Source organism: Heteronotia binoei, chromosome 2 (genome assembly GCF_032191835.1).
Source record: "Heteronotia binoei isolate CCM8104 ecotype False Entrance Well chromosome 2, APGP_CSIRO_Hbin_v1, whole genome shotgun sequence".
Lineage (NCBI taxonomy): Eukaryota > Metazoa > Chordata > Lepidosauria > Squamata > Gekkonidae > Heteronotia > Heteronotia binoei.
The window spans coordinates 191,782,466-191,806,448 of record NC_083224.1 but is presented as its reverse complement, the minus strand read 5'-3'; the positions used below and the strand labels follow the sequence as shown (position 1 = coordinate 191,806,448).

Genomic DNA, 23,983 nt, shown 5'->3' with positions numbered 1-23,983 from the left:
CAGGGCTCTTCTGATTTCTTATGAAGGCCTCGGCCTCTCTGCTCTGTTGTTGGACCTCCAGAGGAACCAGCTGGCCACTGTATGAGACAGGATGCTGGACTAGATGGACCCTCCCTGGTCTGATCCAGCAGGGCTCTTCTGATGTTCTTATGAAGGCTTCGGCCTCTCTGCCCTGTTGTTGGCCCTCCAGAGGAACTGGTTGGCCAGTGTGTGAGACAGGAGGCTGGACTGGACGGACCCTCACTGGTCTGATCCAGCGGGGCTCTTCTGATGTTTTTATGAAGGCCTCAGCCTCTCTGCCCTTTTGTTGGCCCTCCAGAGGAACTGGGTGGCCACTGTGTGAGACAGGAGGCTGGACTAGATGGACCCTTACTGGTCTGACCCAGAGGGATCTTCTGATGTTCTTAGGAAGGCCTCGGCCTCTCTGCCCTGTTGTTGGCCCTCCAGAGGAACTTGGTGGCCACTGTGTGAGGCAGGAGGCTGGACTAGATGGACCCTCCCTGGTCTGACCCAGCAGGTCTCTTCTGATGTTCTTCTCAGGGGAAGACCTCGTCCTCTCTGCCCTGTTGTTGGCCCTCCAGAGGAACTGATTGGCCACTGTGTGAGACAGGAGGCTGGACTAGATGGACCTTCCCTGGTCTGACCCAGCAGGGCTCTTCTGAGCTGCTCACAGGGTTTTAGGAGGCACTGCTGTTCCCATGAGTGGTTCGGCTGCTCCATACCTTTTCTCTGCTGCTGCTCTGGAGCTGGGAACTTCCCGTGGACCCTGCTGATGCTCTCGGTTGGCTTTGTGTGCTTCCGTCAGTGTTACCCGCAACTACTTGGACTGGCTGACCTCCATCCCTTGGGGCAAGTGCAGCGAGGAGAACCTGGAGCTGGCCAGAGCGCAGGCCGTCCTGGAGGAGGACCATTACGGCATGGAGGATGTCAAGAAGCGAGTCCTGGTAAGTAGCAGCCTGGCAGGTCCTAGAGCAGCCCCAGAACCCTGCAGTCCTCTCGCCAGGAAAGCCACAGCTGTTGCTCCCAGTCTTTCAACACAGGTCAGCCAAGGCTTGAAAGAGGAGCTGTGCGAAACGTCTGTCTCTTTTCCTTCAGCCTATGGAAGGGGCCATTCTCTCTTAAAAACTGGGGCAAGAGCCTCTAACAAGAGAGGGCTTGGGGACTCTGTGGCTGACGTGCTGAAGGCCTGAGGCCCAAATTATTCCAGGTGGCAGATAGTCCTTTCCTCGGGGTGAGACCTGGAGAGCTGCTGCCAGTCGGATGAGACCTGATTGAATTATAGAATCCTAGAGTGGGAAGGGACCTCCAGGGTCATCTAGTCCAACCCCCTGCACCATGCAGGAAACCCACAAACACCTCCCCTAAATTCACAGGATCCTCATTGCTGTCAGATGGCCATCTAGCCTGTTTGAAAACCTCTGAGGGAGGAGAGCCCACCACCTGCCAAGGAGGAAGCCTGTTAGAATAACAGATCACAGAGTTGGAAGGGACCTCCAGGGTCATCTAGTCCAACCCCCTGCACAATGCAGGAAACTCACAGACACCTCCCCCTAAATTCACAGGATCTTCATTGCTGTCAGATGGCCATCTAGCCTGTTTCAAAACCTCCAAGAAAGGAGAGCCCACCACCTCCCGAGGAGGAAGCCTGTTCCACTGAGGAACTGCTCTAAGTGTCAGGAATCCTAGAATTGGAAGGGATCTCCAGGGTCATCTAGTCCAAACCCCTGCACAATGCAGGAAATTCACAAACACCTCTCCCTAAATTCACAGGATCCTCATTGCTGTCAGATGGCCATCCAGCCTCTGTTTAAAAACTTCCAAGGAAGGAGAGCCCACCACCTCCCAAAGAAGCCTCTTTACTGAGGAACCGCTCTAACGGTTAGGAAGTTCTTCCTTCAAGGAAGGAGAGCCCACCACCTCTCAAGGAGGAAGCCTGTTCCACTGAGGAACCGCTCTAATGCTCAGGAAGTTCTTCCTAAAGTTGAGCTGGAAACTCTTTTGATTTAATTTCAACCCATTGGTTCTGGTCCTACCTTCTGGGGCCACAGAAAACAATTCTGCACCATCCTCTATACGACAGCCCTTCAAGTACTTGAAGATGGTGATCATTGAGCTGAATGGACCGAGGTTCCCATCAGGGTGTTTCCCCAAAGAGCTCACATTTCCTGTCCCTCCCTCCCCGCTGGGCTCAGGAGAAGACAGCTTCAAGTGTTTGTGAAAGGTGGAAAGATCCCGCAGGGCCCTTATGGCCTCTGGGAGAGCATTCCACAATTCTGGCACTTCCACCAAGAAGGCCCTAGCTCACATCAAACATAACCTAGCCTCCTTTGGTGGATGGGAAGACCACAAGGGGGGAGGGCACTCACCCAGAGCCTCTTTATAGAGCACGTATTTTTCTTTACAACGGGCCTTATTCATCATCATCATCGTAGTCTTCCATATGCTTGAAATCGGTCAAATCTGGCACTGTTTCATTAACATAGCTCTTGAGCAACAATGATGTTAGTAGATCTTTTAGGGACATAGGAGAAGAATGTCATCCCCCAATATCTGATTACAGACCTATGATTGAGGTGAGATTTGAATGTAGACACCGAATGTGCAGATTCAGCAAACAGTCTGGCAAGAAAGGCTATCACGTTAAAACCTCTTTAGACCTTGGACTACGGTGAAGACAGAAAAGGTTATTCTTTGCAGTGGCTGCGCAGTGTCTACTGGAAGCATTGTGGTTTGGGGGCGTGTGTTTTTTTTACATTGGGTTCTGAAATGCAGAGAGGTGTGAGCAGCCGAAGAGTCCTTCTGAAACTTGGAGGGAGAAGGTGGGGGGGCACAGTGTAGTGGTCCGATACTCGCGCTGCACACCAGAGCTGCCTCTTAAGAATATAAGAGAAGCCATGTTAGATCAGGCCAATGGCCCATCTAGTCCAACACTCTGTGTCACACAGTGGCAAAAAATTTTATATATATATATATATATATACACACACGCGTACACACTGTGGCTAATAGCCACTGATGGACCTCTGCTCTTGTGGAGCATGGGCCTGCGTCTTGGGCAGCCCCTGCAGCCTGGGGTCCTGGGACTGTCGATGGCGGGGATGGAACTCTCAGCCTTTGGGATTCTGTGCCTCCCCTGAAAGCTGCCTGATCTTGGTAGCTTCTGGCTGCATCCGGGGCATCTGCTCAGCGGAAGAGCTAGCGTTGCCCTCCTGTAAGAGCTCTGTGTCATTTCACACCATCCAGAGCCAGTTTGGTGTAGCCAGTTTGGTGTAGTGGTTAAATGCGCGGACTCTTACCTGAGAGAACAGAGTTTGATTCCCCACTCCTCCACTTGCACCTGCTGGAATGGCCTTGGGTCAGCCATAGCTCTAATAGAAAGCCAGTTTGGTGCAGTGGTGAAGTGTGCGGACTCTTACCTGAGAGAACAGAGTTTGATTCCCTACTCCTCCACTTGCACCTGCTGGAATGGCCTTGGGTCAGCCTTAGCTCTAATAGAGAGCTAGTTTGGTGCAATGGTTAAGTGTGCGGACTCTTATCTGAGAGAACCGAGTTTGGTTCCCAGTCCTCCACTTGCACCTGCTGGAATGGCGTTGGGTCAGCCAGAGCTCTGGCAGAGGTCCTTGAAAGGGCAGCTGCTGTGAGAGCTCTCTCAGCCTCACCCACCTCACAGGGTGTTTGTTGTGGGGGGGGGTGGTAGAGGAGATTGTGACCACTCTGAGATTCAGAGTATAGGGCAGGATATAAATCCAAAATCTTCTTCTTCTGTGGCTGTCACAAGGGCTGGGTCTCAGAGTCCACACGCCTGTCCCTTGCAGGAATTCATAGCAGTCAGCCAGCTCCGAGGTTCGACGCAAGGCAAGATCCTCTGCTTCTATGGGCCCCCGGGGGTCGGCAAGACCAGCATCGCCCGCTCCATCGCCCGGGCCCTGAACCGTGAATATTTCCGCTTCAGCGTCGGGGGGATGACCGACGTGGCTGAGATCAAAGGACACAGGTGTGTGTTTCGCATCCAAGAAGCCGAGGTGGCTCCAGAAACAGCTTTCTGAGGACTTGAGAAATATAAAAGGCTCATTTAGGAGACGGAAGGAGGGGCCTTATAACCAAGGATGGATAGAAACGAACAATCGGTGCCGGTTGAGAGAATGTTAGGAAGGCTAAAGCTCAGTATGAGCTGAGGCTTGGCGAGCGATGTGAAAAACAACAGCCGAAGAAAGAGTTATGTTCAAAGTAAGAAAAAGAGCAAGGACATGTTAGGGCCCTTGTGGGGACAGGAAAGTGAAATTGTAGCAAGTGATGAAGAGAGGGCAGAACTGCTCGATTCCTTCTTTTCCTCAATCTTCTCTTGTGAGGGAAAAGGTGCTCAGCGTGACAAAAACAGAACACATGAGGGAAGGGAGTGGCAGCCTAGGATCAGCATAGGGGTAGTACATAAACATAGGGCATCCAGCGCTACTATAACAGCTTGTGGATATAATTTCTGAGCCTCTGGCCGTTATTTTTGAAAATTCTTGGAGAACAGGTGAGGTACTGGAAGACTGGAGGCAGGCACAAATGTGGTCCCCATCTTCAAGAAGGGGGAAAAGGAGGATCCGGGTAACTACTAACCCATCAGCTTTGAGGTCTACGCCTGGAAAAGTTTTAGATTAGAACAAACCTTCGGACAGTCAGTCTTGGAACATTTAGAAAAGATCACTTAGCTGTGGCAGAGGTTGTCCTTGAAAGGGAGGCAGCTTCTGGGAGAGCCCTCTCAGCCCCACCCACCTCACAGGGTGTCTGTTGTGGGGGAGGAAGGGAAAGGAGATTGTAGGGCGCTCTGAGACTCTGTCCTTGAAAGGGCAGCTTCTGAGAGAGCTCTCTCAGCCCCACCCACCGAACAGGGTGTCTGTTGTTGGGGAGGAAGGGAAAGGAGATCGTAGGCCGCTCTGAGACTCTGTCCTTGAAAGGGTAGCTTCTGGGAGAGCTCTCTCAGCCCCACCCACCCCACAGGGTGTCTGTTGTGGGGGAGGAAGGGAAAGGAGATTGTAGGGCGGTCTGAGACTCTGTCCTTGAAAGGGCAGCTTCTGGGAGAGCCCTCTCAGCCCCACCCACCTCACAGGGTGTCTCTTGTGGGGGAGGAAAGGAGATTGTAGGGCACTCTGAGACTGTCCTTGAAAGGGCAGCTTCAGGGAGAGCTCTCTCAGCCCCACCCACCTCACAGGGTGTCTGTTGTGGGGGAGGAAGGGAAAGGAGATTGTAGGGCGCTCTGAGACTCTGTCCTTGAAAGGGCAGCTTCTGGGGGAGCTCTCTCAGCCCCACCCACCTCACAGCATGTTGGTTGTGGGGGAGGAAGGGAAAGGAGATTGTAGGGCGCTCTGAGACTCTGTCCTTGGAAGGGCAGCTTCTGGGGGAGCTCTCTCAGCCCCACCCACCTCACAGCATGTTGGTTGTGGGGGAGGAAGGGAAAGGAGATTGTAGGGCGCTCTGAGACTCTGTCCTTGGAAGGGCAGCTTCTGGGAGAGCTCTCTCAGCCCCACCCACCTCACAGGTGTCTGTTGTGTTGTGTGGCGGGGGGGGGGGAGGTAAAGGAGATTGTGACTTCTCTGAAACTATCCAATATCATCATCATCATCACAGGAGGACGTATGTCGGTGCCATGCCGGGGAAGATCATTCAATGCCTGAAGAAGACGAAAACAGAAAACCCCTTGATCTTAATCGATGAGGTAACTTCGCATCGAGGTCCCAACCCCCCTCCCCCCCCACGGCTTCCACTGGCAGTCAGGGGGCTCCATGGGTGGTTTCCCGCCTGACCGGGAGGGGGGGCTGTTTCTTCTGTGCTGCAGGTGGACAAAATTGGGCGAGGCTACCAAGGAGACCCCTCCTCGGCGCTTCTCGAGCTGCTGGATCCAGAGCAGAACTCCAACTTCTTGGATCACTACCTGGATGTCCCTGTGGATTTGTCCAAGGTGTGGCGCCATCTTCTCCGGGCGGGGGCGGGGGGGGCTCCTGCTGCCTGTTTGTGCTTCGTTGTCTCTCTCTGGGAGCAGCTGCTGGCCAGACCCAGGACGGGGCTTGATGTCCAGTGGGCCAGAATGAGAGCCAACTGGCCTGGCTTGATGGGGCCAGAAGACTGAGCCTTGGGGTGCTCCAGGGGGTGGGGCCTGATTAGGCTGCTGTTCTCTCACACGCACCCTCCCACCACCAGGTGCTCTTCATCTGTACCGCCAACGTGACCGAAACAATCCCAGAGCCCCTGCGGGACAGGATGGAAATGATCAACGTCTCTGGCTACGTTGCCCAAGAGAAGCTGGCCATAGCAGAGGTATGATATCAAAAAGGATATTATAGCATTGGGAAAAGTGCAGAAAAGGCCAACTAGAAGGATTAAAGGGTCGGAACACTTTCCCTATGAAGAAAGGTTGAAACGCTTGGGGCTCTTCGGCTTGGAGAAACGTCGACTGTGGGGTGACATGATAGAGGTTTACAAGATTATGCATGAGATGGAGAAAGCAGAGAAAGAAGTGCTTTTCTCCCTTTCTCACAATACAAGAACTCGTGGAGAGGGAAGGTGGCTCAGTGTTAGAGCATCTGCTCGGTAAGCAGAAGGTCCCAGATTCAATCCCCGGCATCTCCAACTAAAAAGGGTCCAGGCAAATAGGTGTGAAAAACCTCAGCTTGAGACCCTGGAGAGCCACTGCCAGTTTGAGTAGACAAGACTGACTTTGATGGACCGAGAATCTGATTCAGTATAAGGCAGCCTCATGTGTTCATGTGGGCATTCCATGAAATTGCTGAGCAGTCGGGTTAGAACAGATGAAAGGAAGTCCTTCACCCAAACGGTGATTAACATGTGGAATTCAATGCCACAGGAGGTGGCGGCGGCTACAAGCATAGCCAGCTTTAAGAGAGGATTGGATAAAAATATGCAGCAGAGGTCCATCAGTGGCTTATGTCCTAATGTCTGGGGCAGTGATGCTCTGTATTCTTGGTGCTTTGGGGGGGCAATGTGAAAGCTTCTAGTGTCCTGGCCCCATTGGTGGACTTCCTGATGGCACCTTTGGTTTTTGGCCACTGTGTGACACAGAGTGTTGGACTCAATGGGCCATTGGCCTGATCCAACATGGCTTCTCTTATGCGTGGCAGAGAGGAGTGCCGGAAGGGGGCCCAGCTGCTGAAGAAGCTGCCTGCCCAAGGCCTCCTTTCACTCCGGGAAAGAGCTGCTTGGCATGCAGACCCAGTCCCCGGTGGCAGCTCCAGTGTTAAGAGCCAGGCACGAGGGTGATCTAAAAGACCTCTGCCTGACACCCTGGAGAGCTGCTACCTGTCTGTATATACAATACTGACTAACCTTGATGGACCAATGCTCTCAGTATAATTGAAGAACACAAATTGCTGGTGAAAAAGTCTTGCAGTTAGCATGTCCTGCAGTCATCACTCCATGATTTATGTACCCAGCACGAAATCCTGTTGCCAACTTTTCTTCTCTGATGGGCGGATGTTGCCAAGTTGCTCTGTAAAGTAGCTGCATTTCTTTCACAAAATAGGCAACAACATGAATCCTAGGCTGACTTCATGTTTCTGTAATTCTTCTTCTTGGCTGCAGCTAAGATCGGAACCAGTGCTTCTTACCCCGGCTTTGTACAGCTCTCAGTCACTCATCGTAGCATATAGAGAAATTTAGTTGGCAACTGGATTTTCAAGGACAGCTCTGCCAGAGCTATGGCTGACCCAAGGCCATTCCAGCAGCTGCAAGTGGAGGAGTGAGGAATCAAACCCGGTTCTCCCAGATAAGAGTCCTCACACTTCATCACTACACCAAACTGGATTTAAAATCTCCTTCACTTTACTTTTCTTCCCTCCCCCCGCCCCAACAACAGACACCCTGTGAGGTGGGTGGGGCTGAGAGAGCTCTCCCCAGAAGCTGCCCTTTCAAGGACAGAGTCTCAGAGCGGCCTACAATCTCCTTTCCCTTCCTCCCCCACAACAGACACCCTGTGAGGCGGTGGGGCTGAGAGGGCTCTCCCAGAAGCTGCCCTTTCAAGGACAGAGTCTCAGAGCAGCCTACAATCTCCTTTCCCTTCCTCCCCCACAACAGAAACCCTGTGAGGTGGGTGGGGCTGAGAGGGCTCTCCCAGCAGCTGCCCTTTCAAGGACAGTCTCAGAGCGGCCTGAAATCTCCTTTCCCTTCCTCCCCCACAACAGACACCCTGTGAGGTGGGTGGGGCTGAGAGGGCTCTCCCAGCAGCTGCCTTTTCAAGGACAGTCTCAGAGCGACCTACAATCTCCTTTCCCTTCCTCCCCCACAACAGACACCCTGTGAGGTGGGTGGGGCTGAGAGGGCTCTCCCAGCAGCTGCCCTTTCAAGGACAGTCTCAGAGCGACCTACAATCTCTTTTCCCTTCCTCCCCCACAACAGACACTCTGTGAGGTGGGTGGGGCTGAGAGGGCTCTCCCAGCAGCTGCCCTTTCAAGGACAGAGTCTCAGAGCGGCCTACAATCTGCTTTCCCTTCCTCCCCCACAGCAGACACTCTGTGAGGTGGGTGGGGCCGAGAGGGCTCTCCCAGCAGCTGCCCTTTCAAGGACAGTCTCAGCAGCCTGCAATCTCCTTTCCCTTCCTCCCCCACAACAGACACCCTGTGAGGTGGGTGGGGCTGAGAGGGCTCTCCCAGCAGCTGCCCTTTCAAGGACAGAGTCTCAGAGCGGCCTACAATCTGCTTTCCCTTCCTCCCCCACAACAGACACTCTGTGAGGTGGGTGGGGCCGAGAGGGCTCTCCCAGCAGCTGCCCTTTCAAGGACAGTCTCAGCAGCCTGCAATCTCCTTTCCCTTCCTCCCCCACAACAGACACCCTGTGAGGCGGGTGGGGCTGAGAGGGCTCTCCCAGCAGCTGCCCTTTCAAGGACAACCTCTGCCAGAGCTCTGGCTGACCCAAGGCCATTCCAGCATGTGCAAGCGGAGGAGTGGGGACTCATACCCGGTTCTCTTAGACAAGAGTCTGCACACTTAAGCACTCCACCAAACTGCCAAAAGATTTGAAGATATATGAACACATGAAGCTGCCTTCTACTGAATCAGACCCTCCTGGGTCCCTCAAAGTCAGTCTTGTCTACTCAGACTGGCAGCGGCTCTCCAGGGTCTCAAGCTGAGGTGTCTCACGCCTATTTGCCTGGAGCCTTTTTAGTTAGAGATGCTGGGGATTGAACCTGGAACCTCCTAACCGAGCAGATGCTGTACCACTGAGCCACCGTCCCTCCCCCCAAAGATGCGAGGACTAGTCTGCCGCTGGGGGGGACCTGAGCAGGGAGGCTGCCCAGGCAGGACGGTTAGCTGCCCCGTCTCCAGTAAAGGAAGAGGGCGTGGCCAACAGCTGCCCAGGGGAGTGCTCCAGGAGCAGAGTCACCAGGGCTTGCTTCTCTGTCCCCTTTACAGAGGTACTTGGTCCCTCAGGCGCGGGTCCTGTGCGGGCTGGATGAGACCAAGACCAGCATCGCCCCTGAAGTGCTGACCGTCCTCATCAAGCAGTACTGCCGGGAGAGCGGAGTCCGCAACCTGCAGAAGCAAGTGGAGAAGGTCCGGGGGAGGGGGGGGCGGGGAGTGACGCCCTGGCCTTCCAGCCGTCCGGTTCCCTTTGCCGCCTCCTGCCGTGTAACTGGCCCTTCTCGCTCAGGTTCTCCGGAAATCTGCCTACAAGATCGTCAGCGGGGAAGCGGAGAAGGTGGAGGTGACACCCGAGAACCTGCAGGACTTTGTGGGGAAGCCCATCTTCACCGTGGACCGGATGTACGACGTGACCCCCCCTGGGGTCGTGATGGGCCTCGCCTGGACGGCCATGGGTGAGTGGGGGGGCCAGGGCTCAGAGCCTCCCCTAGCATTCCCCCGCTCGCAGCTGCTGGAAATGGCCTTGGGTCGGCCAGAGCTCTCGCAGGAGTTGTCCTTGAAAGGGCAGCTTCTGGGAGAGCTCTCTCAGCCCCACTCACCTCACAGGGTGTCTGCTGTGGGAGAGGAAGGTGAAGAAGATTGTGAGCCGCTCTGCGACTCTGTCCTTGAAAGCACAGCTTTTGGAGAGAGCTATCTCAGCCCCACCCACCTCACAGGGTGTCTGTTGGGGTGGCACTGCAGGTAAAAGAGGACTGTGGGAAGAGGAAGAGGACAACTGGTGCTCTTGGGCTGAACTGCCCCTTGGCCCAGCAGCTGCTACTTCCAGTTCCTTTCTGGTTCATGGGGACCCCTGGCCTGGATTGGCCTATAGCTAAGGAGAGGCTGGATGCTGCGCCCCAGCTTTGGATCCTGCCCTCTGAGAGCCAGATTGGTGTAGAGGTCAAGTGCACGGACTCTCATCTGGGAGAACCGGGTTTGATTCCCCACTCCTCCCCTTGCAGCTCCTGGAATGGCCTTGGGTCAGCCAGAGCTCTCTTATCTGGGAGAACCGGGTTTGATTCCCCACTTCTTCAGTTGCAGCTGCTGGAATGGCCTTGGGTCAGCCAGAGCTCTCTTATCTGGGAGAACCGGGTTTGTTCCCCCACTTCTCCAGTTGCAGCTGCTGGAATGGCCTTGGGTCAGCCAGAGCTCTCTTATCTGGGAGAACTGGGTTTGATTCCCCACTCCTCCACTTGCAGCTGCTGGAATGGCCTTGGGTCAGCCATAGCTCTCGTAGGAGTTGTCCTTGAAGGGGCAGCTGCTGCAAGAGCTCTCTCAGCCCCACCTACCTCACAGGGTGTCTGTTGTGGGGGAGGAAGGGAAAGGAGATTGTAGGCTGCTCTGAGACTCTGTCCTTGAAAGGGCAGCTTCTGGGAGAGCTCTCTCAGCCCCACCTGCCTCACTGGGTGTCTCTTGTGGGGGCGGAAGGGAAAGGAGATTGTGAGCTGCTCTGAGACTCTGTCCTTGAAAGGGCAGCTTCTGGGAGAGCTGTCTCAGCCCCACCTACCTCACAGGGTGTCTGTTGTGGGGGAGGAAGGGAAAGGAAATTGTAGGCCGCTCTGAGACTCTGTCCTTGAAAGGGCAGCTTCTGGGAGAGCTCTCTCAGCCCCACCTGCCTCACAGGGTGTCTCTTGTGGGGGAGGATGGGAAAGGAGATTGTGAGCTGCTCTGAGACTCTGATTCAGAGTTCAGGACGGAATATAAATCCAATATCATCATCTTCTTCTTTCTCAGGAGGCTCCACCTTGTTTATCGAGACGTCCCTGCGAAGGCCGAGGGAGAAGGAGAGCAAGGAGGGCACCTTGGAGATCACGGGGCAGCTGGGAGACGTGATGAAGGAGAGCGCCAAGATCGCCTACACCTTTGCCCGGGCCTTCCTCATGCAAAAGGAGCCGGCCAATGAATTCCTGGTGACCTCCCATATCCATTTGCATGTGCCGGAGGTATGTGTGGTTCCACCAAGCACCAGTGTGAACAGAGATGGCTTGCGAGAGTGCCTGACTGGGAGTGCGGCTGTGGAGCCTGTAGAGAGAAGTGCTTGGTGGCTGATCGCTGACCTTGGAGGTCCACTAAAGCATTGTTGGGGGGGGTGAGGCGGGGTGTGCCTCTAGTGATAACGCTCATACTTTGCAACATCTGAACTCCTTCGCCCTCCTCGTTGGGTTCATGCCTGCCAGGTTCTGCCCATTTGCAGCCCACCTGTCAAGCATCGGTATTTCAAATGGATGAGTTGAGCTTTGATACAAATACTCATTTTATTGATAATTCGGTATTGCTTCAAGGTAGGATACCTTGGGAGTGATACAAGGTTTCACACAGCATAGTGTTTTAAGGATTACTTCAAAGGCACAAGGAAAGATAGCTTCAAGACATAACATATGCATGTGAATTGCTACAGTGGTTACATCGCCCCTGGTTCCCATACATTCAACTCGGTTTGATAAGTGATTTGAATGTTTAGTGACGGTGGGAGGCATCTCTTAGTTTCTATCACCAAAGTAACTACATTCTCTACATTACGAAGCCAATGTGGGAAAGTGTAGGAAGGTTAGAAAACGGGAGGGGGGGAGCAAGCTTTTGAAATGCAAGGACAGTAGAGAGGAACTTTATTGGGGTTAGTAGGGAAATAGGATTTCAATAGCTGTATTGATCTGTAGCATAGAAATAGCGATCTTGACCACCACCCCTTGCTTGTCTCTTCCTGGCAGGGCGCCACTCCCAAAGATGGACCCAGCGCCGGCTGCACAATAGTCACCGCCCTGCTCTCTTTGGCCATGAACCGGCCCGCCAGGCAGAATGTGGCCATGACCGGGGAAGTGTCGCTGACCGGGAAGATCCTCCCTGTAGGGGGAATCAAGGAGAAGACCATTGCGGTAAGGCAGAGCCGCAGCCCTTCTCTTCGGGGGACGGGGAGACCTGAGGGTGTGGGTGATGGGGCCTTTCTGGCCCACTGAGATGCTGGCAAAGGGCCTTTTGGTCTGATCCTGCAATGCACTTCACTCTTAACCCAGATTACTGGGCCAAGTTTTTCAAAGATCATGAATCTGCATTCAGCCGAGCCACAGATCGCAATAAAACAGGGGTGGCCAACGGTAGCTCTCCAGATGTTTTTTTGCCTACAACTGGCTGGGGCTGATGGGAGTTGTAGGCAAAAAAAACATCTGGAGAGCTACCGTTGGCCACCCCTGCAATAAAAGGTCACATGCAGTGCTCCCTCTCAGGTGAGTTAGTGTGAGCTAGCTCACAGATTTTTAGCCTCCAGCTCACACCCTTTTGTCTCAGCTCAGGAAGGAGGACCCCAGAGCACACTAATTCGTGCAGCAGCTCACCACTTTGATGCCAGCAACTCACAAAGTAGAATTTTTGCTCACATGACTCTGCAGCTTAGACGGAACATTGGTCACATGTGAGAGGGAAGTCGACCCCCATCTCTCTGCTAAGAAAAGAGAGGCATCTTGCCACCCACTTGTAGCCTTCAAGCCAAGGGAGGGTTCCGGCAGTTCCGACAAGTGACCAAAGGTAAAAACTTCAATAGTTACAGACAGAATTCTAGCAGGAGCTCCTTTGCATAGTAGGCCACACCCTTCTGATGTAGCCAATCCTCCAAGAGCTTATAAAAAAGAGCCATGTAAGCTCTTGGAGGATTGGCTACATCAGGAGGGTGTGGCCTACTATGCAAAGGAGCTCCTGCCAGAATTCCACCCCTGGTTATAGACAAAAGTACGTGTGTTTTTTACAAAAACGTACGAAAACCTCACAGGGGCCCTAATGAAGCCTCATAAAACCATTGAAGTAACAAATGCACATGAAAGATACATCTATATAATCTAATGGGTTTTGGCCTGCAGAGGTCTTCTTCGGAGGTCAAAATACAACACAGTTCCGGTTACACTTATAAATCAATAAATAATATCAGGCCCAAAATGGAACGTTCCAATATGGAAATGAATGACACAATTTTTGGAAGGCCACAAACGTATCTGGCCTTATGTCAGCATCAAGTTACATACGCAGCAAATAACAGTGTTGCCAATATGCTCTTTCCTGTTTAGGTCTGAAGAGTAAAATCTCCTTATGAGGGCAGTGGAACCTCAGTATATATCACTCATCTATTATTTGCTTTGCATATAATTTGCTGCTGATAAAAGGCCAGATACATTTGCAGCCTTCCAAAAATTGTTAGTAAGCAAAAGTACATAGGGTGTGTGTGTGTGTGGGGGGGTTAAACTGCAACAAAATGAAACGAGTAACCCCCAGCAAGTATTATACTCACTCTAATACTTGAATGGAACAATATGTAATTCAGTCATCGATATTCTATCACACACTGTCAGAAATCACTATAATATTATCAACAATACACATGAAAATACGTTCAAGAAAAAAACTTTCACAGCATACTCGCTAATACATAATCCACTCTCAAATCCACAGCAACCCTGCTCTCCATAACACAATATCTTCTTCTCCTGGTAGCTGCATCATAATTGTCTCCGCTTTCGAGATTAAAAATATCCATCAGCTGACAGGTAATCGATGCAAACGGTCCGGTTTTGATATCTTGGTCCGCAGTTGAATCTCTCACGTGGAGCAAATCCTCTTTAAGTATTAATTGGCTATAAGGAGAAGCGTATTTCAAACAAATTTCTTCTGTAAATAATAACAGAAATACTGTTAAGAGTATTCGTTATAAATAAGAGGCTTGGGTTTCCGCTTTAGAAGAATTTCTTTTCCTGTGTTCCAATTAATATTTAAAGAGGATGTTGCTCCATGTGAAATACTCAGCTGTGGACCAAGATATCAAAACCAGACCATTTGTTTTGATTACCTGATGGATATTTTTAATATCCAGGAGTAGCATAAGCAGAGACAATTATGACGTAGCAACCGGGAGAAAAAGATATTGTATTGTGGAGAGCAGTGTTGCTGTGGATTTGGGAGTGGATTATGTATTAGCGAGTATGCTGTGAATGTACTTTCTTGAATGTATTTTCATGTGTATTATTGATAATATTATAGCGATTTCTGACCATGTGTGATAGAATATTGATGACTGCATTATATACTGTTCCATTCAAATATTAAAGAGTAGAATACTCGTCGGGGGGGCTACTCTCTTCCAAAATTACATCATTCATTTCCATATTGGAGCATTCCATTTTGAGTCCCATATTAATTACTGATTTATGTGTAACTGGGACTTTGTTGTATTTTGACCTCCGAAGGCCTCCATAGGCCAAAACACATCAGGCCATATATGGATCTTTTATGTGCATTTGTCACTTTGATTTTATGAGGCTTCATTGGGGCCTCGACATGGTTTGTATGTGTTTTTGTAATAAACACCTGTACTTTTGTCTGTAACGGAGGTGGCCAAACGGCAGTTCCAGAGCCACATCTGTCTCTTTCACACATTGTGGGGCCCTCGAAGCCCCCCGATTCCCTATTGGCCAGCTTCGAGAAGGCATTTTTTGAAATCACTTCGCCAAGCCAGCCTATTGATCCACGTGCTTCCACAAAAAGAGCTAGCCAGTGGCTTAGAGAATGCATTTAAAGTTGCTTGCTTTCCCCCTCTTCCTCCTTCTTTTCCTTCCTTGTGGCTCTCAGACATTTGATATTCTGTTTGCAGCTCTCAAACATGATGCTCATTCTATATGGCTCTTACATTAAGCAGGCTTGGCCCTTCCCCCTTGTCCATAACTATTGATGTTTTTAATGTTTGAATTCGGTATTCTAAACTTCTTTTGGCGGTTTTGCTTGGTTGGTTTAGTTTCTCTTCCCCTCTTTTTGTGGCTCCAATAAGTGAGCCAGGCCACGCAATTTCTGACCATCTCCCCCAGCCCTGAGTGAAGAAGTCCAGTTTGAAAGGACACATGATGAGCTAACTCCCCCCCTCACCCTGGGAGCTTTGAGGAAGGGCCACAGCTGCCCTTGAAGCAGTGACCAGAAGCCCTCCTTTACCCTGAAGGGTGTGGGATCCCCTTTCTCTGGGGAGGTGACCCAGAGCTTGCCTTTCCTTTCCAGGCGAAGAGAGCTGGCGTCTCCTGCATGGTTCTCCCCTCTGAAAACAAGAAGGATTACTCTGATCTTGCCGACTTCATCACGGAAGGACTGGAAGTGCACTTTGTGGAGCACTACAACGAAATCTTTGGCATCGTTTTCCCGGAGCTGGCTTCTGCCGGAGGGTGAGCTCTGCAGTCGGGAGCCGCTCTGGAACAGGACCCAGCCTGACCTGCCTTCGGCACCACCGGGAAGTTTGGGCTGGACGGAGAGGATGGCGGGACTGCTGCTGCGTAGCAATTCCCCACACACAGAGTGTGACTTGGTCCGCTAGCGTCCCCAAGAAGGCTTTTCCCTACCAAATTATTTCAATTATGAAATGTTAATTAAAACAGGACTCTGACATTCTGAGATAGTGGGTCTCTTTACTGCTTTTGGTCTCTTTACTGCTTTGAAATGAGTTGTATCACAGCTTCCACAGCCTCCTGCCAGTTCACTCAGCAGCACCAGCATTCTCGAAAATTCATCAGGAAGTTACGAAGGAAAGACCTTCCCCTGAAGCAGTGTTCTGACTAGGCAGTCGGAAGTACCAGGCTGCTGCGAGGACAGACCGTTTAAACCTGTAGGGAATGTAAAGCCAGAGAGTCTGTTTGGTGTAGAGGTTGAGTGTGCAGATTCTTATCTGGGAGAACCGGGTTTGATTCCCCACTCCTCCCCTTGCACCTGCTGGAATGGCCTTGGCTCAGCCAAAGCTCTCGCAGAGCTGTCCTTGAAAAGGCAGCTTCTGGGAGAGCCCTCTCAGCCCCCCCCCCCCCCAGGTTGTCTGTTTTGGGGGGCAGGTAAAGATTGTGACCACTCTAAGAGAGTATAGGGCAGGATATAAATCCAATATAATCTTCTTCAACGGGGGGTTCACAAAAGCACTTGAATGGGTTATTTAATTTTAATATGAACTCCTGGGCATTTCTAAGAGGAGTAAGTAGCTGGCCCTGGCAAGTGTGTGTGTGTCTCATCCAGTGGTCTGTGAATGCCCCCAGCGGGGTGTGTGTGTGCGCTCACTGCTGTTTTTTCCTGGCGCTGTTCTGATTTGGGCATTTAAAATGGGGTGGTGGTGGAATTACTTTCTCCTGAAACTAGAGCTCCTTCCCATGGGATATGAAAATATGAAACTGCCTTCTGCTGAATCAGACCCTCGGTCCATCAGTATTGTCTACTCAGACTGGCAGCAGCTCTCCAGGGTCTCAGCTGAGGTTTTTCACACCTGTTTGCCTGGACCCTTTTGAGTTGGAGATGCTGAGGATTGAACCTGGGACCTTCTGCTTACCAAGCAGATGCTCTGCCACTGAGCCATCGTCCCTCCATCTCCAATTGCCTGGACCCTTTTTAGTTGGAGATGCCAGGGATTGAACCTGGGACCTTCTGCTTACCAAGCAGATGCTCTACCACTGAGCCACCGTCCCTCCATCTCCAATTGCCTGGACCCTTTTTAGTTGGAGATGCCAGGGATCGAACCTGGGACCTTCTGCTTCCCAAGCAGATGCTCTGCCGCTGAGCCACCGCCCCTTTTAGCAGATTGGGTCCTGTGGAGATCTTCTGTTAGAGCCCTCCTTTGCTGCAAAGGAGAAGTTTCTCATCTGGGAAGAAAGTGGAACTCCTGGTGCAGTGGAACTGCCCCACTTTTATCTGACCTTCCTCCTTTTCCTTTGTAAGCTGCTGCCTCCTGGAGCATCTGCTGGCAAGAGAGAAAAGCAGCAGGCATGGGGGAGGGAAAGGCCAGGCCAAGCCACTAACACACCTGTCCTCCATCAGCCAGTCTAATACCCTTTCTTAAGGTGGTCTGTCTGGCTATCACTAGATCCTCCGGTAGGGAATACGCCATGTATCTACTCTGAATCGACTGCCTGTCAACTTCATTGGGTGCCCTCAAGTTCTGGCTTTTTGGAAAAGTTCTGACCACTATCCCATGCGTAACTTAATGAAGCTTTCCACTGGTCGCTCACCCACCTCTTTCCTCATAGACAAGGTGGCACAGTAGCTGATTTTAATCACAAGTTTCATGTACGGATTAGCAGATCAACAACCTCAAATTTCAGTTTCAATTGCGAAGGACTTAAAATTGGTTTTTAATTTTCCTAAGAGATCTCGAAATGTCTTCTCACTTTGATTTGACTCAATTCTTCCGACTCCCACGCTGTGGGGCATGGGAATGTGCGCCAAAGTGGACAAAGATGCAGTGAAATTATGTCATTTCTCAGCCAGCTCCCCATCTTCCTTTAGCAATCTTGTTACTGCTCGATCAGCACAAAGGCCTAACTGCTTTTCTGCTGGTTTCCTGCTCTGGATTTGTTTTACAAAATGCTTAAGGTATATCCATAGTAAGCTGAGGCCTGGCTAAGAACCTCATACTGTTGCTCTTCCCACCCCTGGCTGTACAAAGGACGCTTTCCTTTTCCCCTTTGTCCTCACAAAGGTAACAGCCAAGGCTCACCCTTGAGGTGCTCAACCAAAGGGGCTTCTTGAAAGAAGATGATGATATTGGATTTATATCCCGCCCTCCACTCCGAAGAGTCTCAGAGCGGCTCACAATCTCCTTTCCCTTCCTCCCCCACAACAGACACCCTGTGAGGTAGATGAAGATATTGGATTTATATCCCGCCCTCCACTCCGAAGAGTCTCAGAGTGGTTCACAATCTCCTTTATCTTCCTCCCCCACAACAGACACTCTGTGATGTGGGTGGGGCTGGAGAGGGCTCTCACAGCAGCTGCCCTTTCAAGGACAACCTCTGCCAGAGCTATGGCTGACCCAAGGCCATTCCAGCAGGTGCAAGTGGAGGAGTGGGGAATCAAACCCGGTTCTCCCAGATAAGAGTCTGCACACTTAACCACTACACCAAACTGGCTCAAACTGAAAGCCAAACCCCAGCCCGGGACACAAGACATCTTCCTTGCTAGGTGTTCAAAACAACATTTATTGGAATACAGCCACTCAGTCCTTCTTGGCGGCAGCCTTCCTCATGGCTGCCAGAACGTTGCTGAGTTCTTCACGCTTTCTCTTGGCCCGGATGTGAGTCCCAACCTGCCGATACAAAGGGAAGTGCGTTAGAGCCACACAGGAGTTCCTATTGGCAGTTGGGGGGGGGGTGTGTGTCAAGCATCGATATTTCAAAATAATCAAGCTTTTGTTTAAATCAAAGACTTGTTTTATTGAAACTCCATGACTTGCTCCAAGGACCGATACCTTGGAAGTAATACAGATCACAATGTTGCCTAGTATCTTAAAGGCTACTTCAAAGGCAGGGTTACAGATAACTTCAAAAGAATAACATAAAGATGCAAATTGCATTGAAGGTTCAAAGGCTACTGACTACTCTCTCTTTGGCGACTAAGGAATGTTAACATCTCCCTTTCTCACACATTCTCTACTAGCTGATAAAGACATGGTTGTGAGAATCTGTGGGAGAGGCATTTTACATTTCTAAGAGAAGGTTACCCTACACTTCCTGAAGCAGGGAGATTTATTATGCATTACAGGGAGAAGTGAGAGAAAGGGGGGGAGAGGAGAGGAAAGGAAAAGTATGGATGAACCAATACTTAGAAATAGCATGCTTGACGGGTGGGCTGGAAGGCTGGACTGGCTCGGGACAAATCGGGATCCACGTTTAGCTGGGCTTCAGGGAAGCCACTCTCAGGCCAGGCCTTGGCAGAGGTCGAACCCAGTTCCCTGAAGAAGGGAAAGGGGCAGAGAAGAGAGGCCCCCCCCCCCCCCCCAGACCAGGGGTTGCCAAATTGCGGCTTGGGAGCCACATGTTTGCATATTTTTGTTAATTTATTTTCCACCTTTTCCCACGAGTGGGCTCTGGGTGGAGAACAACGTATATGTCATGTGGCTCTCAAAGCCCCCACTGGCCAGCTTGGAGAAGGCATTTCTGTCAGGACCTTGAGTCAAGGAATAACACAGTCCAATAGTTCAACAGTTTATTCCATAAGCATCATAAGGCAGTACGCCATCTTTGCTAAGACTGATGTCTTAGCCCAGGGACTCTCCTTTTAACCCCTCACCCCAACTGTTACATTTTCAAATGCAAGCGTGGCAAAAGCAGGGTGGGAACCGGGGTTTTGGCGGGACCCCCTCCCACCCCAAGTTTAAGAGCCCAGGTGTCTAATCTGGGCTTGACTAGTAAGTTCCCAAGATAAGCATGCAGAGAGATGAGCTAAGCAGGAATGCACCCAGGCAAAATGGTCACAGTACAAAAAGCATGGCAAGAGGAATACAGCGGACAATTTCCCTCTTTAAATAACTTATCCAAGCCAAACCAGCCAGTGGGTTGGAGCAGGGGTGGCCAACGGTAGCTCTCCAGATGTTTTTTGCCTACAACTCCCATCAGCCCCAGCCATCAGCCATGCTGGCTGGGGCTGATGGGAGTTGTAGGCAAAAAACATCTGGAGAGCTACCGTTGGCCACCCCTGGGTTAGAGAATGCATTTAAAGTTAAAATTGATTTTTTTCCACCTCTCCCTCCCCCATATATTTGCTTTTTTTCCACCTTTCAATTTTTCCTCTGTCTCTCCCTCCTTCCCTTGTGGCTCTCAAACATCTGACATTCATGTCTTGCAGCTCTCAAACCTCTGAAATTTATTCTTTGTGGCTCTTATGTGAAGCAAGTTTGGCCACCCCTGCACTGGACCGATTGGAACCCCTGGGGAGGGACCCCACAAGTCTTGGCTCCTCCCCCTTTCCCCCACTCACTCGTTTCTTTATGAATTTCAGCGCCCGCTTATCTTTGGAGACTTTCAACAATTCCATTGCGCGTCTCTCGTAGGGTGCAAAGCCGCACACTTCCCGGATCATGTCCCGAACAAATTTGGTGTGTTTGGTCAAGCGCTGACGGAGAGAACAAAAGTGAAAAATGTCAAACAACTAACAGCCTTTCTCCAATGCCTGCAATTTTGTGTTATTTGAAAGTTATGGTCCACTTTCTGGGGGTGGGGGGGGGGGATTTTCACCTTTAACGAAGGTGCCCAAGGAAAAAGGAAAGGGATTGTCCTGTTGCAGTGAGGCTGGAAGAACCAAGCCAAGCCTCTAGCAAAGGCCAACGCTAGAGGAAGCCGTATATAACCGGAAGTAGAAAAAGCACTGGGCTCACGGCTAATTAGTGCAAAAAATAAAATGATTTATACACAGTAAACGTGAAAAACTAAACCACATCAACAATTTACATGCGCGAAATGGTTGCGAATTCACGATGTTGACTCGAACCAAGTCATTCCATCGTGCCACTCCACTGGCAAGAAGCAAATTTCCCGGTGGTTTAAAACGCAATCGCTCTATTTCTTCTCATCTTTGCTTGCGTGCCGTCAACGGCGACTGGGTACACAGCTCCTTATAACAGATGATGCATTCCAATATTGTTGTCCCCAAAGTGAAAACTGGCACAACAGTGAACCGGTAAACGGTCCGTTTCCCATAATGCTTTGTCTGGTGCAAACACACTGAATGCTACTCAGACCAAAGGTTTGCTTGATTTAGAACATAAGAACGTAAGAGAAGCCATGTTGGATCAGGCCAATGGCCCATCCAGTCCAACACTCTGTGTCACACAGTGGCAAAAATTTTTATATATACACACACACTGTGGCTAATAGCCACTGATGGACCTCTGCTCCATATTTTTATCTAAACCCCTCTTGAAGGTGGCTATGCTTGTGGCCGCCACCACCTCCTGTGGCAGTGAATTCCACATGTTAATCACCCTTTGGGTGAAGAAGTACTTCCTTCTATCCGTTTTAACCTGTCTGCTCAGCAAATTCATCGAATGCCCACAAGTTCTTGTATTGTGAGAAAGGGAGAAAAGTACTTTCTCGACTTTCTCCATCCCATGCATTATCTTGTAAACCTCTATCATGTCACCCGGCAGTCGATGTTTCTCCAAGCTAAAGAGTCCCAAGCGTTTCAACCTTTCTTTATAGGGAAAGTATTCCAGCCCTTTAATCATTCTAGTTGCCCTTTTCTGGACTTTCTCCAATGCTATAATATCCTTTTTGAGGTGTGGCGACCAGAACTGCACACAATACTCCAAATGAGACCGCACCATCGATTTATACAGGGGCATTATGTGTTAATTTAACTACATACTGTTTTGTTGCTTTCGCATGCTCATGCTACTCAGATCAAAGGTTTGCTCAATTTGTTAATTGTACTATTCTGTCATTTTACATTCTAAACCCCTGCCTACCAGATAATTTTACTTCACTGTCATTGGTTCTTAAATCTGTCCCATGTTGCATTCTGGGCCACTGCCTACCAGCTCTGTCTGGCTTTGCTCACTGTGCCGGATTCCTCGTCCAAGGAAGCGTGCTGAAGAGCACATGAAAACTTACATTCGAAATAAAAATTGGTTGGTCTTAAAGGTGCCACTGGACTCCCGCTTTGTTCAAACACAATGAATGGGGCTAAATTTCTAGCAATGCAATCGCACGGATTTTTCTGAGTCAACATTGTGAATTTGCAACATTTTGTGCATGTAAATTGTTGATGAGGTTTAGTTTTTAGTTTTTCACGTTTACTGTGTATAAATAATTTTATTTTTTGCAGTAATTAGCTGTGAGCCCAGTGCTTTTTCTACTTCTAGCAAAGGCCAGACAGGACCCCAAGAAGCCAGAGAAGGACTGCGAAGCTCTGTGACCCCCCCCACCCCCGCCTTCCCCTCTCCTAGTGGTCCCACCGGGCAACGTCAAGACAGGCCATCTGAAAATACTGGGAGCTGCAGGAGCTGTAATGGTCCATTTCAGGGCTTTTTTTTTTGAGCAGGAACGCAATTCCAGTTGGCTTGGTCCCAGGAGGTGTGGCCTCATATGCAAATGCTTTCCTGCTGGGCTTTTTCTTCAAAGAAAGCCCTGGTCTGTTTTATGAAAGTAACCGGGGATTTAAGCTTGCTTTGGGGGCTCTGAGCAGAAAGGCAGCCCAGAAATGTGTCCCATAATAAGGGCTGAGGGGACAACTTGGTTTGGAGAAAGGATGCAGTGTGGAAGGAGGATAGTTTTGCAGGCCGAAAGAAAGAGAAGAAGTAGACTGCAGATTTATACCCCGCCCTGCTCTCTGAATCAGAGACTCAGACCGGCTCACGACCTCCTTTATCTTCGCCCCCCACAACAGACACCCTGTGAGGTGGGTGGGGCTGAGAGCTCGCCCAGAAGCTGCTCTTCCAAGGACAGAGTCTCAGAGCAGCCTACAATCTCCCTTCCCTTTCTCCCCCACAACAGACACCCTGTGAGGTGGATGGGGCTGAGAGCTCTCCCAGAAGCTGCTCTTCCAAGGACAGAGTCTCAGAGCAGCCTACAATCTCCCTTCCCTTTCTCCCCCACAACAGACACCCTGTGAGGTGGATGGGGCTGAGAGAGCTCTCCCAGAAGCTGCCCTTTCAAGGACAGAGTCTCAGAACAGCCTACAATCTCCTTTCCCTTCCTCCCCCACAACAGACACCCTGTGAGGTGGGTGGGACTGAGAGGGCTCTTACAGCAGCTGCTCTTTCAAGGACACAGTCTCAGAACGGCCTACAATCTCCTTTCCCTTCCTCCCCCACAATAGACACCCTGTGAGGTGGGTGGGGCTGGAGAGGGCTCGCACAGCAGCTCCCCTTTCAAGGACAGAGTCTCAGAGCGGCCTACAATCTCCTTTCCCTTCCTCCCCCACAACAGACACCCTGTGAGGTGGGTGGGGCTGGAGAGGGCTCTCCCAGAAGCTGCCATTAAAGGACAACTCTGCCAGAGCTATGGCTGACCCAAGGCCATTCCAGCAGGTGCAAGTGGAGGAGTGGGGAATCAAACCCGGTTCTCCCAGATAAGAGTCCGCGCACATAACCACTACACCAAACTGGCTCTCAGAACAGAATGAAAGTGAGACAGGAGGCCTTGGTCCACGGGGCACGCCATTTCCAGGGTAGGAAACCTGGGTTTTGGAGCAGGGCAGCCCCTGGGCAGTTCTCCAGGGGACAAGGCCACCAACCCTGACCCTGGATGTGGGGCGTAACCCTTTCCTTGGGTTGTCTGCTGGAAGAAAGGTCTTACTCTCTGCTGTGCCCACACTCTGGAGTGGCACACCCTCCATCCATGCGACTGCAGGAACACACAAAGAGCCCGGAGTGTGTGTGAGGGCGAGAATCTCTGGCTGGGCTCCAGGCCCAAGCAGCCCCCCCTGCTTCCTTCTCCTGCCTGTCAAGGGGAAACTGGCTCCCTTCAAGACCCAGACCAAGCAACCCGAGACCCAGACTCACTCCACGGCGTCGACACTGGCGTGGCTTCACCACATTCTTGGTCACCTTGTGGCCTTTATTGAGGCCAACGGCCATCGGGTAGCGGATTGCCATGGCTGGGGAAGGAGAGAGAGAGAAAGTGAGATGAGGTGACTTGGGGAAACCCCAAACGTAAATAAAAGGCAGGTCCAGTAAGCCAGCCTTTATTTCCCCATTCTGAGTGGAGAAGTGGTTGAGGAAGGAGGAAAGGCCAAAGGGGGCGACTCCAGGACTAAAACGGAAGCCCATTCCTTTCCTCTCTCCTTATTCTAGTCTGGATGTGTTTATTCGGACGCAAGCT

At 51.0% G+C, this 23,983-nt stretch overlaps 2 protein-coding genes across 2 annotated transcripts in view; one reads left to right on the top strand and one right to left on the bottom strand.

Annotated features, from left to right (window-relative positions):
* LONP1 (lon peptidase 1, mitochondrial) overlaps positions 1-15,802 on the top strand; it is a 38,719-nt gene extending 22,917 nt beyond the window's left edge. The window contains exons 9-18 of the mRNA XM_060232749.1: positions 806-944; positions 3,816-3,994; positions 5,614-5,701; positions 5,822-5,944; positions 6,184-6,300; positions 9,408-9,548; positions 9,646-9,811; positions 11,130-11,338; positions 12,104-12,268; positions 15,420-15,802. Coding sequence (XP_060088732.1) covers positions 806-944; positions 3,816-3,994; positions 5,614-5,701; positions 5,822-5,944; positions 6,184-6,300; positions 9,408-9,548; positions 9,646-9,811; positions 11,130-11,338; positions 12,104-12,268; positions 15,420-15,584 — 1,492 coding nt within the window. The 3' untranslated portion in view covers positions 15,585-15,802. The remainder of the gene's footprint in view (positions 1-805; positions 945-3,815; positions 3,995-5,613; positions 5,702-5,821; positions 5,945-6,183; positions 6,301-9,407; positions 9,549-9,645; positions 9,812-11,129; positions 11,339-12,103; positions 12,269-15,419) is intronic.
* A 2,542-nt stretch (positions 15,803-18,344) lies between these two features.
* Positions 18,345-23,825, bottom strand: RPL36 (ribosomal protein L36). Its single transcript, XM_060232748.1, has 3 exons — positions 23,665-23,825; positions 20,142-20,276; positions 18,345-18,471 (listed from the first exon to the last, which is right to left on the bottom strand). Exons 1-3 carry the CDS (start codon positions 23,755-23,757, stop codon positions 18,382-18,384), a joined length of 318 nt encoding a protein of 105 aa, XP_060088731.1. The 5' UTR covers positions 23,758-23,825; the 3' UTR covers positions 18,345-18,381.
* Between the last annotated feature and the right edge of the window lie 158 nt (positions 23,826-23,983).

Coding starts and splice junctions, on each gene's coding strand:
- RPL36 (XM_060232748.1), bottom strand. CDS start 23,757: ATGGCAATCCGCTACCCGATGGCCGTTGGCCTCAATAAAGGCCACAAG. Junction 20,277..23,664: donor GCCAGTGTCGACGCCGTGGA/GTGAGTCTGGGT, acceptor TCTCTCCGTCAG/CGCTTGACCAAACACACCAA. Junction 18,472..20,141: donor TGAAATTCATAAAGAAACGA/GTGAGTGGGGGA, acceptor TTGTATCGGCAG/GTTGGGACTCACATCCGGGC.